Source organism: Hemiscyllium ocellatum, chromosome 20 (assembly GCF_020745735.1).
Source record: "Hemiscyllium ocellatum isolate sHemOce1 chromosome 20, sHemOce1.pat.X.cur, whole genome shotgun sequence".
NCBI classification, from domain to species: domain Eukaryota; kingdom Metazoa; phylum Chordata; class Chondrichthyes; order Orectolobiformes; family Hemiscylliidae; genus Hemiscyllium; species Hemiscyllium ocellatum.
The window spans coordinates 37,927,722-37,941,105 of NC_083420.1; the positions used below are offsets into that span (position 1 = coordinate 37,927,722).

The window sequence follows — 13,384 nt, forward strand, 5'->3', positions numbered from 1 at the left end:
TGATAGAATTTTTCAATCACTTTAAGGCAAAGGATTGTGGGTCTAAGAGAATGATTTTAAACCTCAATTCAGATTGTTAGGAGTCTACAAATACAGTTGAATTGGAAAGCTAGTTACAAGAATGCAAAGCAGAAATGTGATGGCAGAGTCAGGAAAGATTCTTTGAAAAGGATACATCATTGGTGGTTCAGTGAGGAAGTTAAAGAGAGTATCAAATGGAGCAACACTACAGATACGCAGAATATAGTCATAGGTCAAAAGATTGGTCAGATTTTTTAAGAACAAGTAGAAAAAATGTAAAACAAACACAATAGAATATAACAGCAAACTAGCTTGTACATAAAACTAATCAACATATGATAAACGAAAATAATATAATTAAGTAATTAATTAAAACCCATTAAAATTGACATCTGTCGTGGATGTAGCATGTGAACACTATTGGATGCTGGTGTGATCTGGGAAACATCTGCAATAAGCATTTGCAGCTCAAGCAGCTTTGACTCAGAAATCTGGAGACCAAGCTGCCCATTCTGCAACATGCAAGGGATGGGGCAATGTTAACTCGATATTTTGTTGTCAGGAGACAGTCACATCTCTTGCGATATGGCGTATTGATTTGATCAGTGATCAGTAATATGAAAGTGCGGTTACTGTTGAGACAGATATGGGTACCCAGAAGATGTGAATGCTGAGCCTCTGCTGTTATCCAACTGATTTAACATGCTTAGATGAGAATGGGGTTGGTCTTCCTCTTTTATTGGTATTCACGGGAATTATCCAAATATGTGTAAGATGAAAAACTTCACCTTTTTTTCTCAGCAGTACTCAAGTCTTGTACTATTAATTTCTCTCCATTACATAGAATGTCGAGGCACTTGGACCTTACTTATTTCATGGCAACTTCTTGAGTCTTCATTTGTGTAGATAAGACACGCGTGCTTGTTTAGTTTCACTACCATATCTCATTCCCATTATAAATCCTCTTGTCTTTGCCTATATTGGACCCACATTTATATTTGTTTATCTCTTACTTTAAACATAGCAATAGAAGCTCATACAATCTGCTTTTGTTATTACACTTGGACAGTCATATTCTATTCTCCTATCAATTTCTTAGTCCTCTCCTGCTGACCTCTTAAATTTCCCCAGTCGGGCTTTACAACAATTTTTTGTCAGTTCTGTGAGCTGCCTCCTTTGATCCGCTGCTATCTTTAGCTTCCCTGTTAACAATGGAATACTCCCTTTTCCTGTTGGATATTTTTGCCGTGAAAGGAATGTACGTTGCTTTTGAAAACTAAGTCTAAATTCTTTAAATACTCATTGTTACTTATTCACTTTCAAACCTACTGATGTATTTTTTTCCAATCTGCCACCATGACTTTATAATTGATCTTGTTTACATGTGAGACCCTGCTTTGAGATTGAACTATACCTTTTTCAAACTTAATGGAAAATTCTGTCATACTGTAGTCAGTGTACTCAAGGTCTTACGACAAGATTATTAATTAGCCCTTTCTCATTGCATAAAATTAAACCTCAAATAGCCTGTGCACTAGTTGGTTCCTCAACATGTTGCTCTGCAAGAGTGTCTCAAACCGATCTTGCAAATGCTGAATGCATTTAGATGCAGTGCTTTTAATTCTAACTTTTTAATACTGATCCTTGATTCCTGATTTGTTCTGGGGTTTAGTTGTGCTGTTTTAAATTTTCACTTAACAACTGCTTTAGGCTTCCTACAGCCAGCTTTATTTTAATTCTATCAGAATTCCCTCTTAGTTTCACATTGTTGTGATAAGCGTTTTTAAACTATCCCCAACTGAAGTAGCAAATCACCCTATGAGAATATCATTCCCATCCTGCTCAACTGTAATGTTTTTTCCTTATACATGCCCATGAATCCATCTCAATGTCCAGAAATCTGAAGTCTTCCCATGCACCATTGTCTCAGCCATGTGTTCATTCACCTATTCTCCTTATTGCCATTATCAACAATACATCGTAATCTTGATTAATCCTGAAATTACAGCGTTGGAGGTGCTGTTTTTCAGTCTCTTGCCTAGTGTCATAAGGACTCTTTCCATGATCTCATCCATCTCCTACTTACACTATCGGTGCTAGTGTTGGTAATGACCTCTGGCTCTTTACCCTTCCCCCAAAAAGAACATCCTACAGCCACTTTGAGACATCCATGGCCTTTACTTGAGAGGTAATATACTATCCTGAAATCATGTCTATAGCCACAGATACAGCTTACGTTAACTACCAAATTTCCTACCACTATTTACCTTCCATTCTTCTTCACATACATGTGTCTTTTTCAGTGGTGAACAAGAAAGTGGAGTTGGGACTTTAACGAAATCAGCCATGATCATAATGAATGATGGAGTAGATATGAAGGGTGTAATGGCCTACTTATGCTCCAGATCCTATGTTCTTTTATGTGACAAATCCGTGTTTATCGAGTTGAGGATTCATATTAAATGGAGATGTTTTCAGAGGTGAAGCTAAATTGTTGTCTTCTCTTAACAGGTATCTTATAAAATTTCTCTCAAAGCTGGCGCAACACAGTGATGTCAACAAAATGACTCCCAGCAACATTGCAATTGTGTTGGGGCCCAATCTACTGTGGGCTAAGAATGAAGGGTAAGAGCTTGCTGTTTTTATTATGGTCAGGTACTAGCCACCTATATTTTTTTGTAATAATGTTTTTATGCGGGTTAATGAAAAAAAGAGCCTGTTAAGCATAGGGCACAACAGGAATCCAGCTGTAGCAAAATTGAGTTAGTATATTGATGGAACCAATCTTAACATATGTAATAATTGATCTCATTATGTTGCAAGATTAATCCTGGATTGTATATAGTTTTTATTTTAAAATGTGATTTCAATACATACTCTTTCTTCCATTCTAGACTCAACTGTATGTTCTTTAACTATATTGTCTCTCCACACCATGAATGTATGATCAATTTTTACAGTTTTAAAGTACAGCATATAGTGAATGAATACTATGCAGTAAATAATCATATTGAAGAGATTACATGTTCAAATTTATTTTTGCTGCAATTACTTTATGCTTTCCAATGAAATGCGATTTTGCTTTTCATTCTACCATATACCAAAATTCTCTCCTCAACACACTGTCTTCTTGCTGGCATACTGTTTCCCCGACACTGATTGCTTTCTGGTACCTTACCCAAGTAGCTAATCTTCTGTGAGAGCTTAGAGGGTATTTGATTGTAGAAGTTACAAACCTATCGATCCTATCTGGATAGTTGTGCTGATAATAAAGGTCACTAAAAAATAATTGGGGTTAAGGCTGGGCAAAATGATTCCACAACTGAACAGTTGGATCAAAACTCTACAGTTGAGCCATATCTGGTCTTGGATAATGGTGGACAATTAAATACTATTGGGAGGAGGTGGTTATATAAGTATCCATAACCTCCGTGATGGCTGAGTCCAACTTATCAGTGCAGAAGACACAGCTGAAACATTTCAAACTATCTTCAGCCAACAGTGCTGATTTTATGCTCTGACTTGCTATGACTCAGCTTTCTCCTGAGGCCTCCATTTTTTTCACTCAATGAGAAATCAAGAGATGGCTGAGGGTACTGATTGTAGCAAAGACTCAGGACTCTGACAGCATCCCAGTTATAGTCTGAAAGATATACCTTCCAGAATTAATCATGCTGCCAGACAAACTGTTCTGGAATAGCTACAATACTTGGCATTTACACAATGATGTGGAACATTGCCAAGGGTAATATGTTTTCAGAAAGCAGGACTAATACCATCTAGCAAATACCGCTCCTTCAGTGCACTCTGAATTATCAGGCAAGCGGTAAGGGTGTCATCAACATCAAATGGAACATACTCATTGGTGATCATTGAAACTCAGTTGGGCTATGCCAGGATAAGGTCAGCCCCAGATCCTCTTGCAACCTGGAAAAATGAACTGAATTCCAGCGTTGAGAAGAGGATGGTTCCAAGACTATTTAGAATGTAGCAGCAAGGTGTCTCAGTAAAGTTAAAATTGGTGGAAATCAGGCAATCTCCGCCTGCTGGATTAATCAATCCTATCCCAACATAATTGTTAGCTGTCAATCATCTTAGCCCTAGGAAATGGGCGACCAAGGCAAAGCACTATCCGAGGCCCATTTACCTTAACAGCTCCTACCCTCGAAGCTACAAGTCTAAATGCATTTTGATGTTTGTACAGTGTTCGATTCCATTCATAAGTGCTCAGCTTCTGAAGCAGACTGCATCAGCCTGCAGCAAGAGCTGTACAACATTCAGATTTAGGTTCATAAGTAGTAAGAAACATTTGTACCATGCATTTGCCAAGCAATGACCAATCTATCAGAAAAAGTCTAACCATCTCTTCCTTGACATTTAATTGAATTGCTTTCATTGAATCACACCAGCAACTTTCCTGAGGTTACTATTGACCAGAAACCAAATGCATGATTGCACAAGCTGGGAATTCTGCAACAAGTAACTCATCCTAAATCCCATAAACATGTTTATAAGGTGCAGTTCAAGAGTATGATGAAATCATCTCTTTTCGGGATTAATGCAGTTCCAATGGTACTTGAAGCGCTAAGCCATCCAGAGCAAATTAACCCACATCTGCCATCTTAAACCTTAGTTCCTCCACCACTGATACACACTACTGTCACAGTGCATCATTTGCAAGATGCTCTGCAGCAACCCACCATGTCTCCTTCAAATGTATTTGCTAAAGCAGCAACCTCTACCTCTGAGAAGAACAAGTCAGATATGACACATGTTAGCGATCAATCATCTTAGCCCTAGGAAATGACCATTGAAAGTTCTATCCAACTTGCATCATTCTGACTTGAAGTTATTTCATTGTTTCAGTATTCCTTCTCTGTCACTTGGTCAAAATTCTGTACGACATGAAGCAGTTCGCAAAGACTGTCACAACAAGCTTCTCAAGGGCAAATAGGGATTTCATTCCATTTTTTTCACACTTACATATTGTCAGTCTTCCCCAGCCCCTTTCACCTGTACTAACATATTCTGCACGGATTTTATATTAAGGGAGTATTTTCACACGCTTCCGTAGTTTTACAAATTTTAGTGTTTGGGAGAATGAGCACAGTGGCAAGTCTAGCTTGTGTAAGTGGTGAGATGTGAAAACCCATGTATGCTTATATACACGTGACTGCAAATCAGACATGCAATCACAACCCTCATTACTCATGTAGGAACAGCTATTTGGTTTCTGATCATTTGCTTTATTGAAGCTGTTTTAGTCATGTTGGTGCTTCTGTGTTGACAGTGTAGAGTCGCTGTTCCAATTGGGCTAATAGTCCAGCTGAGCATGCTGGTGTTGATATTTTAGTGACTGGAGGAGCAATTCTGAATTTATTTTAAAAGTAAACTGGTTGTAGTACAAATTTAGATAAGATTACTAAATCTCACTTTATTTATTTCTGTGCCCTCTAAGGAATGATGCATGTCTTAAAAGCTGCAGTTCACTTTTCATGTAATTGACAGTTTTGCAATGTCCACCATGAACAAATTGTACAAATTTGAACATTTATAAATTGCATCTGTTTTTGTCCTTCTAAGAGCACTTGCAGATATGGCAGCAGCTACCTCAGTTCATGTAGTTACAATCATTGAGCCGATAATCCAACATGCGGACTGGTTCTTCCCAGAAGGTAGGTACTTAATGTTGTGTTTTTGTACTAATTTGTTTGCCAATATAGTTATCAGCAAAGGTAATTCCACCATTTCTTCACACTAATTCATTAGTTTATAGAAATATAGGATTTGGAAGCAGAAGGAGGCCATTAGGCCCTTCAAACTGGTTCCATCATGCATTACGATCATGGCTTATCTGATTGAAGTCCCAGCTCCACTTTTATGTTTGCCCCTTATAATCATCTACTTGTTTGTCTATCAAAAATCTGTTGGACTTTGACTTAAATCAGTATAATGCCACAGCCTCCACATCCTCGTGGGAAGAGAATCCCATGTACTAATGAACAAAAATTTCTCATCTCCATCCTAAAAGGGAGATATCTTCTTGAAAAATGGCCTCTAGTTCTAGTCTTCTCCTGAAGAAACATTTTTCCAGTAACCATCCTGTCAAGTACACCCAGGATATTGTATATTTCAATAAGATCACATCGTATTCTTCTGAATTCCAATGAGTGTAGATCCGATCTGGTCAACTTTTCTGCGTAGATTAGGCCCTCTATCCCAAGAATGAGTCTATTGAACCTTCTCTGAACTGCTTCAAGTACAATTATATCTGGTTCAAATAAGGACATCAAACTGTGCACAGTAATCTAAGGATGTCAGGTATCTGATTGATTTTATTTCAACATCATTTACCTTAGGGTTTGGATTGTGAAACAGTGGCATTGTGTTTGGTCTGTGTATCTGACTAACTTCTAGATACATCTGTTGTCAGGTGATTTCTTATGAAATAGCGATTTAAGGATTAGGTTTCTTTGAGAATATTGGGTTTTTGTTTCGTTTGATGAGGGTTATGACTGAACAAAATAAACAGTTGTGCAGTAGACTTCTGGAATTAAGTTTTTCTTCTGGCTTGGGGAGGCACCTATACCTTGAAGAAAGCCCTATAGTTTCAGTTTGGAAGTTTTGCAGAGGTAGATCAGTTGCTCTATTTGAAGGAACATTGTTTAGAACAGTGAAGAAATAGGTTAAAACCCATAAAGGGTTTTTTGAAGCTGAGAAAGAAGAGATTATTAGATTCTGGAGATGGGAAAAATTGAAGCCACAGTTAAATTAAACCCTACAGATATGACAGGAGAGAATTCTTTCTGGTACAAGTACTGTTGGGATCAATGGGAATGTGTTTTGACGTGCGGTTCAACATTTGAAATTTGTTATATGGAAATATTTTGCTTTATTTTAGTTTTTCTTCTTCTTTTGCTTAATAAGCTTCTGTTTATTATGTTTAGGTGAGCAACCCCGTAGCTAAACCAAAGAAAGCAATAACGTAATCTATCAATCCAGATTTTGGATTAGGATCTGACTTGTCTAATAGAAACATGAGCTGGTATCATAACATTTCTGATGTGGTTTCATTATAGAGATTCCAGATAAATGCAGAAACCTCTTCACTTTTAATAGTATATTTCCTTTGTAGTAAATGCCAACATTCTATTTGCCTCACTAAACACTGCATTAAAATAATTGTGGTTAAAGTATGAGAACATCCACTTGCCTCTATCACTCAGTTCTGCAATCTCCATTTAACTAGTATTCTGCTTTCCTATTCCTTCTAACGTGGGGTCAAAATCATATTTTTCAGTGTTATGCTCCAACTGCCAAATATTTACCCACTTCCTTAACCTGCCTTACCTCTTTGCAAACGTCTACCTTTCTTGATAACTTACTTTCCCACCTATCTTACTGTCATTGGCAAATTCAGCTACCATACATTCAGTCTCTTCATTCAAGTCATTGATTAAAATTGGAAATAGTTGATCCCTTTGACTTTCCATGACTTACAGCTTGTCAGAGTGAAAAGGATCCAACTATCCCTACTTTCTGCTTCCTGTGTGCTAACCAATCTTTTATCCTTATTAATACGTTGTGCCCCCCCCCCCCCCCTCCCCACCAACGATATGTTCTTACTTTTGTTTAAAGAAACTTAAAATTCAATATTGCTTGGTGATTTATTTATTGAAGGATTATGGAAAATATTTATTTTATGTTCTTTGGAAACAGTTGGAGTGGTTTCTTTAATAAGAAATTAGAAAATTGAAAGTTCACTGTGGACTTTGGAGGTTTGTTCTTCAGCATGGCTTTCTGTAAATCAAATGATTAATGATAACTGCTTGCTTTGCTATAGAACCCTGCTGGGTGACTAGCTTGAAGAAGCTTCTTGTTTTCAGCTGGTTGAGTTGGAGGAATGCCTGCTAAGAACCATTAGCCTAGCTGATTTCTTTCATTTCTGAAAAGAAAGCCCTTTTGTTTCAGTTCACATTGAAATCTATTTATTCGTTTAAAAGCGTGATTGAAAAAAGTCTTGAGGCCGTATTTCCAGAATCGGAACATAATATTTTTGAACCGATTGAGACTGTTCTGCTGTGTTTCAAATCCTTTTGCAGGAGAGTTCTACTGAAGTAAGAACATCCATGTAAACTCATTTTAATAGTTTTCATACTTGGGGTGTTGGCTCTGCTTCTCTCTATGTATGGTTTCTGCCTGGTCTGCTGAGATTTTTCCAGCATTTTCTGTTTTTATTTCAGATTTTCAGCATTTGCAGTATTCTGATTTTTGATAAGAATCATATTGATCTTTTATTGTTGTTTTTAACAGACTTGGATTTCAATGTGTCAGGCATGTTTGCGCCAATGACCCCTGCCAATCACCTTAATAATCTGCCCTTGTTTGGAAATGACTATGATAGTAGCACACTGGAGAGGAAGAGGCCTGTAAGTGTGGCCGCAGTTGAAGATATGGTTAAAAAAGACAGGTATGTCCACATATATGAAGGCTTCAGCCTCATGATTGAGTAGTTTACGGGTGTTTTAACAATAGCAAAACTTACAGGGTCTTAATCAAGAAATAAGTGAAGGCTGAAGTGAAAGCAATATACTAATCATTGGGATGGGATGAGAGGGGTATATTTATTCATTGCATAGTGTTGCCAAATCAAATTGAGTGGAGTATACTGTAGGATGAGTTCATGGGATGCATTCAGGAATTTCCTAGAATAATGTACCAGATCTTGTCTTGTATAATGAGGCAGGGTTAATAGCAACCACATTGTGGAAGATTATCTGGGGAAGAGTATTAATATTATGATAGAATTTCACATTGAGTTTGAGTGAAGTCTGAAAACAGAATGTTGAACTTAAATAAATCCAGTTATTGGTTAGAAGGGTTAAACAGCCTAATGTATTAAATTGTAAATTGTAGACAGACATTAATGATCATTTCAAGATGTGTTTCATGATTTTCAGTATACTTTGCATTGTGAAATAACAAACTATGAAAAGCATGATTCACCCCTGGCTAATTAAAGAGGTTATGGATTATACTTCGTTAAAAGAGGAGGCTTATAATATATTGCCAAGAATCGCAATAAGACAGATTTGGGTGAGTTTTGGAACACTTGAAAGGCTGATGAAAAATTAATATAGAAAGTAAATGGAATGAGTGTAAATTAGTGAGAAATTCTAAAACAAATTGTAAAAACTTTTCTTAATATGTAAAAAAGAATGTGATGGTACTAAACATTGGTACTTTATAGGCAAACGGGAGAAGTTATCATGTGATGAGGAAATGGCAGAGATGTTGAACAATATCTTCTATCTGCCTTTTCTAAAGGGGAAACAAGGGTCTATTGAAAGTGGGGAACTTCTTTATTAATAAAGAAAAACACTATAGAAACTAATGGGACTGAAAGCTTACAAATCTGCTCCTGATCGCTTGCATCCTGGAATTCTACTCAAGGCGGTTATAATTTTCTATCATTCCTTTTTCTGGAACAGTTCCAATGGATTGGAAGGTAACAAATATAATCCCTTTACTCAAGAAAGGTTAGAGAGAGCAAACGGTGAACTACAGGTCAGTCAGCTTGTCAGGAAAATGCTGGGATCCATTAAGGAAGTGGTAGCAGGGCATTTAGAAATTCATAATGTGATTCAGCCTACTCAGCAGAGCTTTCTGAAAGGATAATAATGTTTTCACAAATTATTAACTTTTTGAGGATGTAACTAGGGTGGATAAAAGCAAAGCAGTGGTTTTGGTATATTTGGTTTTCAAAAGGCTTTCATGAAGGAACTACGTAGATTTATTTTTGGAGTAATTAAGTGTTTGTGATTCAGCTATTTATTATCCATATTAATGACCTGGATGAAGAAGCTAAGTGTAATGTTTCCAATTTTGCTAATGATATAATATTAAGTGGAAGGGATTTGAAAACACAAAATCATGAAGGGATATTGGTAGTTTAGTGAGTGAACCACGGGTAATGGTTGGAATCTATGGGAAAGGTGTATCCAAGACACCACAACACAAGAAATAGGAGCAGGAATAAAATATATGGCCCGTCACATCTTCTGTGCAATTCAGTATGATAATGGCTGGTCGCGAGTTTCAACTTCACCTTCTGACCCACTCCTTATATTCTTTCACACAACACAAGAAGTCAACGTGCAGATATGTCAAGCAGTTAGGAAAACACATATATGTTCATCTTCATTGCAAGGGGGTTGAAGTATAAGAATAAGGAGGTCTTCCTAAAGTGTACAGGACCTGGTGTAGTGTGTATAGTCTTGGAATGTAGTGTATAAAGGAAGAATATTAGAAATCCTGAGAGAGAATGCAAGAATGGTTTATTAAATTCTTTTAGCGATGAGATTAGAAGGAGGAATTAGATATGATGGTGCTATATATTGTTGGGGATCTTACTGAAATGTGGCTTGGCAGAGGAGGTGTGAAGAGCTTATTTCCCCAGCTGGAGATCTTGGTTCCAAATGGTTACCTACTTCTCCTGAGACTCTGCTGCAAGATCTAAGATGGGAATTTTCTTTTATTCAGAGGGCTGTAAATTATCAGAATTTCAAACCGGAGTCTGTGGACACTCATTAAATATATTCAAACTCCGATCACTAGATTTTTGATATCTAAGAGAATCCAAAAATAAAAAAGCAGTGACAATTGAATGGGAAAGTAGAGTTGAAAAGGAAGATTAATCACGATCTTATCAAATGGTGAAAGAGGGGTTATGTGAGCTATTATTGTTCTGTTTGTGTTATCGTGATATGTCCCTATATGCTTTTCAATTATTTTCATATATTCAACTTGCTGTATTTACATAACAGAATCTATAGAGGTTGTAGAGAAGCAGGAAGATCTTACTCATTGTGTGACGTAATAGTTTTACCTCCTTCCTACATTTATTTGTCATTGCTTAAATTTTAGCTGTTTCATTCAGAGTCTCTATTCACCTTGTGGAAGTAAATGGCAAAATGCTGTACTAGAGGAATTTTTACTTCATTCTTCTTTGAATATATTTGTCTTCCTATGATGTGTAGAAAATACATTGTTCTATTTTATAGGAAATTATCAAATGATGAAATTAAAGATTGGGAAGAAAAATGTGTATTTTTTTGTGTTGTTTACAATTTGCATGCAATAAAATAGGCATCTTTGATTCATTTAAATATTAATCTATATGTTACAAGTACCTTGGCAACTTCAAGTCATGTGGCGCTGGAAAAGCGCAGCAGGCCAGGCAACATCCAAAGAGCAGGACAGTTGACATTTCAGCCATAAGCCCTTCATCAGGAAGCCTTTCCTGATGAAGGGTTTATACCCAAAACGTCAACTCTTCTGCTCCTCGGATGTTGCCTGACCTGCTGTGCTTTTCCAGCGCCACACATTTTGGCTCTGATCTCCAGCATCTGCAGTCCTCAATTTTACCTTGGCAATTTCAGCTTGCCATGGTGGAACCTGTGTGCTGATTGCACGACTTTGGCGGTGTAAACAACCTTTTATTAAGTTGGTTCCCATCGGCACACTTTATTGATACTGAGTACTGCTATGGACAAGGTGTTCCCATCAAGTTGCAACAAGTGTGGGAAAACCTTGAGTACAATCACTGTACTTTGTTTGTACAAGGTAGTCATGAAGGTGCTCTTGAATGCATACGAATAAAACTTGAGATTTGTTTCAACATGGTGAGCTATGCTCGGCTCTGAATTTCACTGACAAATGATTCGTTGCAATTGTTTTGATGCCGATAGTCAGTAACTGTCCTCTTTACACTCCTTTTCCTGAAAATAAAACCTCCCCTACTGCAGCATGAGGAAGGTATCAAGGTATAATAATTTGAGCTATTCCCCAGTTTGAAATGATTTGCAAAATGCCACTCCTCTATATGGCTAAGGGTAAATGCAGTGTGCTTAAGAGTATAGTGCATGCTCCACTGAAAAACAGCAAGCTTGAGCATTTGCCTTGGAAGTGATGTGCAGCCAACATGCAAATGCTCCTAAAGAGACATAATATTTTATTATTTAATGAGAAATAGTTGAATTTTTAGTTTCTGTTTTTTTGCCTTGTTGATGCCATTCTGCTAGAAAGCTCCTCAAGTGAGCCACCTGTAAATGTTGCTTATTTAAACTTCTAACAATTCTGTCCATCTGCTTGCATCTGTGCTGTGTTTGAAGTCGTCATGCTCAAGTTAAAGTATCTGGTCTGAACTGCATGAATTAACTTGAAACTTTGGATCATGACTATCTTGTATCTGTAAGTTCAAGTTTGGTTGTGGTGTGCATGCTTCCCTTGTCTGATGCTTGACTGTACCTGTCTTAGGAATACTTTGTTAGCTGTAACGTGCATGGTCTGTGTTGACTCTCTCTTTTTTCTGTAGCTTGGGTGTAAAGGTTATTGAACCTCAATTGAATCCTCGCAGAGCTGGCACTCTGATCAGGAAGCACACATGCCCAACTGTGCAGCCGCCTCCCCCTCCTGTTGAGGCAGTTCATATCAATGAGCAGCAGCCATCAGGTTTGGGCCCTGAGTCTGGCCCAGCAGCTGCTGCTCTTCCTACTACTGCTAGTGTGACTGAGCCGCAAGAAACTGATGAACACAGGTAAGAAAATGCCACTCGTCGAGAGTTGTACTGGAAACAAAGCAATTAAGGGAAGTTTGGAAACTTCTGTCGATCATACAATGGGAAAAACTCTCGACAGTAAAAGATCAAACGAATGTATCCTCTCCCACAGCAATAACAAAAATATGTAAAGCTAATCTAATGCAACATACAGAACAGGTTTGGAATTAAATTTCCTTTTTGTGTTTTTTTTTATATGCGTCATCACTTTTGATTGTCATCTCCAGTGAGTGAAGGTGGCGTCAACTAATAGTGACAAGATACAACAAAGTAAAATCTGACACTGCTTCAAAATAGAATGATTAGAGATTAAAATGCTGTCTGATCTATCAAAGTTTTATTTTCTAATACTCCAGTTGTCTGGCTGAGATCTGATTGGATTGCTTTGGAATTAGATTTTGATTGTTCCAGCAGTGAGCCTCATTGTTAATTGTTAATCTCTGATGGTAAGTGAGAAAGTTATTGAAAATTCGAACTGGTTTGAATAATATAAAGAAAAAAAAATTGGTCCCGGAGTTGTTTATCACAAAAATAAATGGAGGGAAAGTTTAAGATATTTACTGAGTTTGCCTTGTGAGAGACTGTTGGAAGCAGATGTCATGATGCAATCTGGCTATGAAAATTGGGCTAGGCAATAGAATAGAATATATGGCTCTTGATCTTTCTCTTTCTGTAAACTAATTCAGGCATGATGCAAAATTCTGTTGTTCTGAATCAAAATTTACTGTGCAATTTCTTTGGATG

At 37.3% G+C, this 13,384-nt stretch overlaps 1 protein-coding gene across 7 annotated transcripts in view; it reads left to right on the plus strand.

Moving 5' to 3' along the window:
- LOC132825461 (rho GTPase-activating protein 17-like) overlaps window positions 1-13,384 on the plus strand; it is a 119,921-nt gene that overhangs the window by 88,785 nt on the left and 17,752 nt on the right. For 6 of the 7 annotated variants that reach the window (XM_060840763.1, XM_060840759.1, XM_060840758.1 and 3 more), the window contains 4 exons: window positions 2,533-2,646; window positions 5,605-5,696; window positions 8,335-8,491; window positions 12,398-12,619. In XM_060840763.1, the coding sequence (XP_060696746.1) occupies window positions 2,533-2,646; window positions 5,605-5,696; window positions 8,335-8,491; window positions 12,398-12,619 (585 nt within the window). The remainder of the gene's footprint in view (window positions 1-2,532; window positions 2,647-5,604; window positions 5,697-8,334; window positions 8,492-12,397; window positions 12,620-13,384) is intronic. The other variant, XM_060840762.1, reaches the window with a different exon arrangement.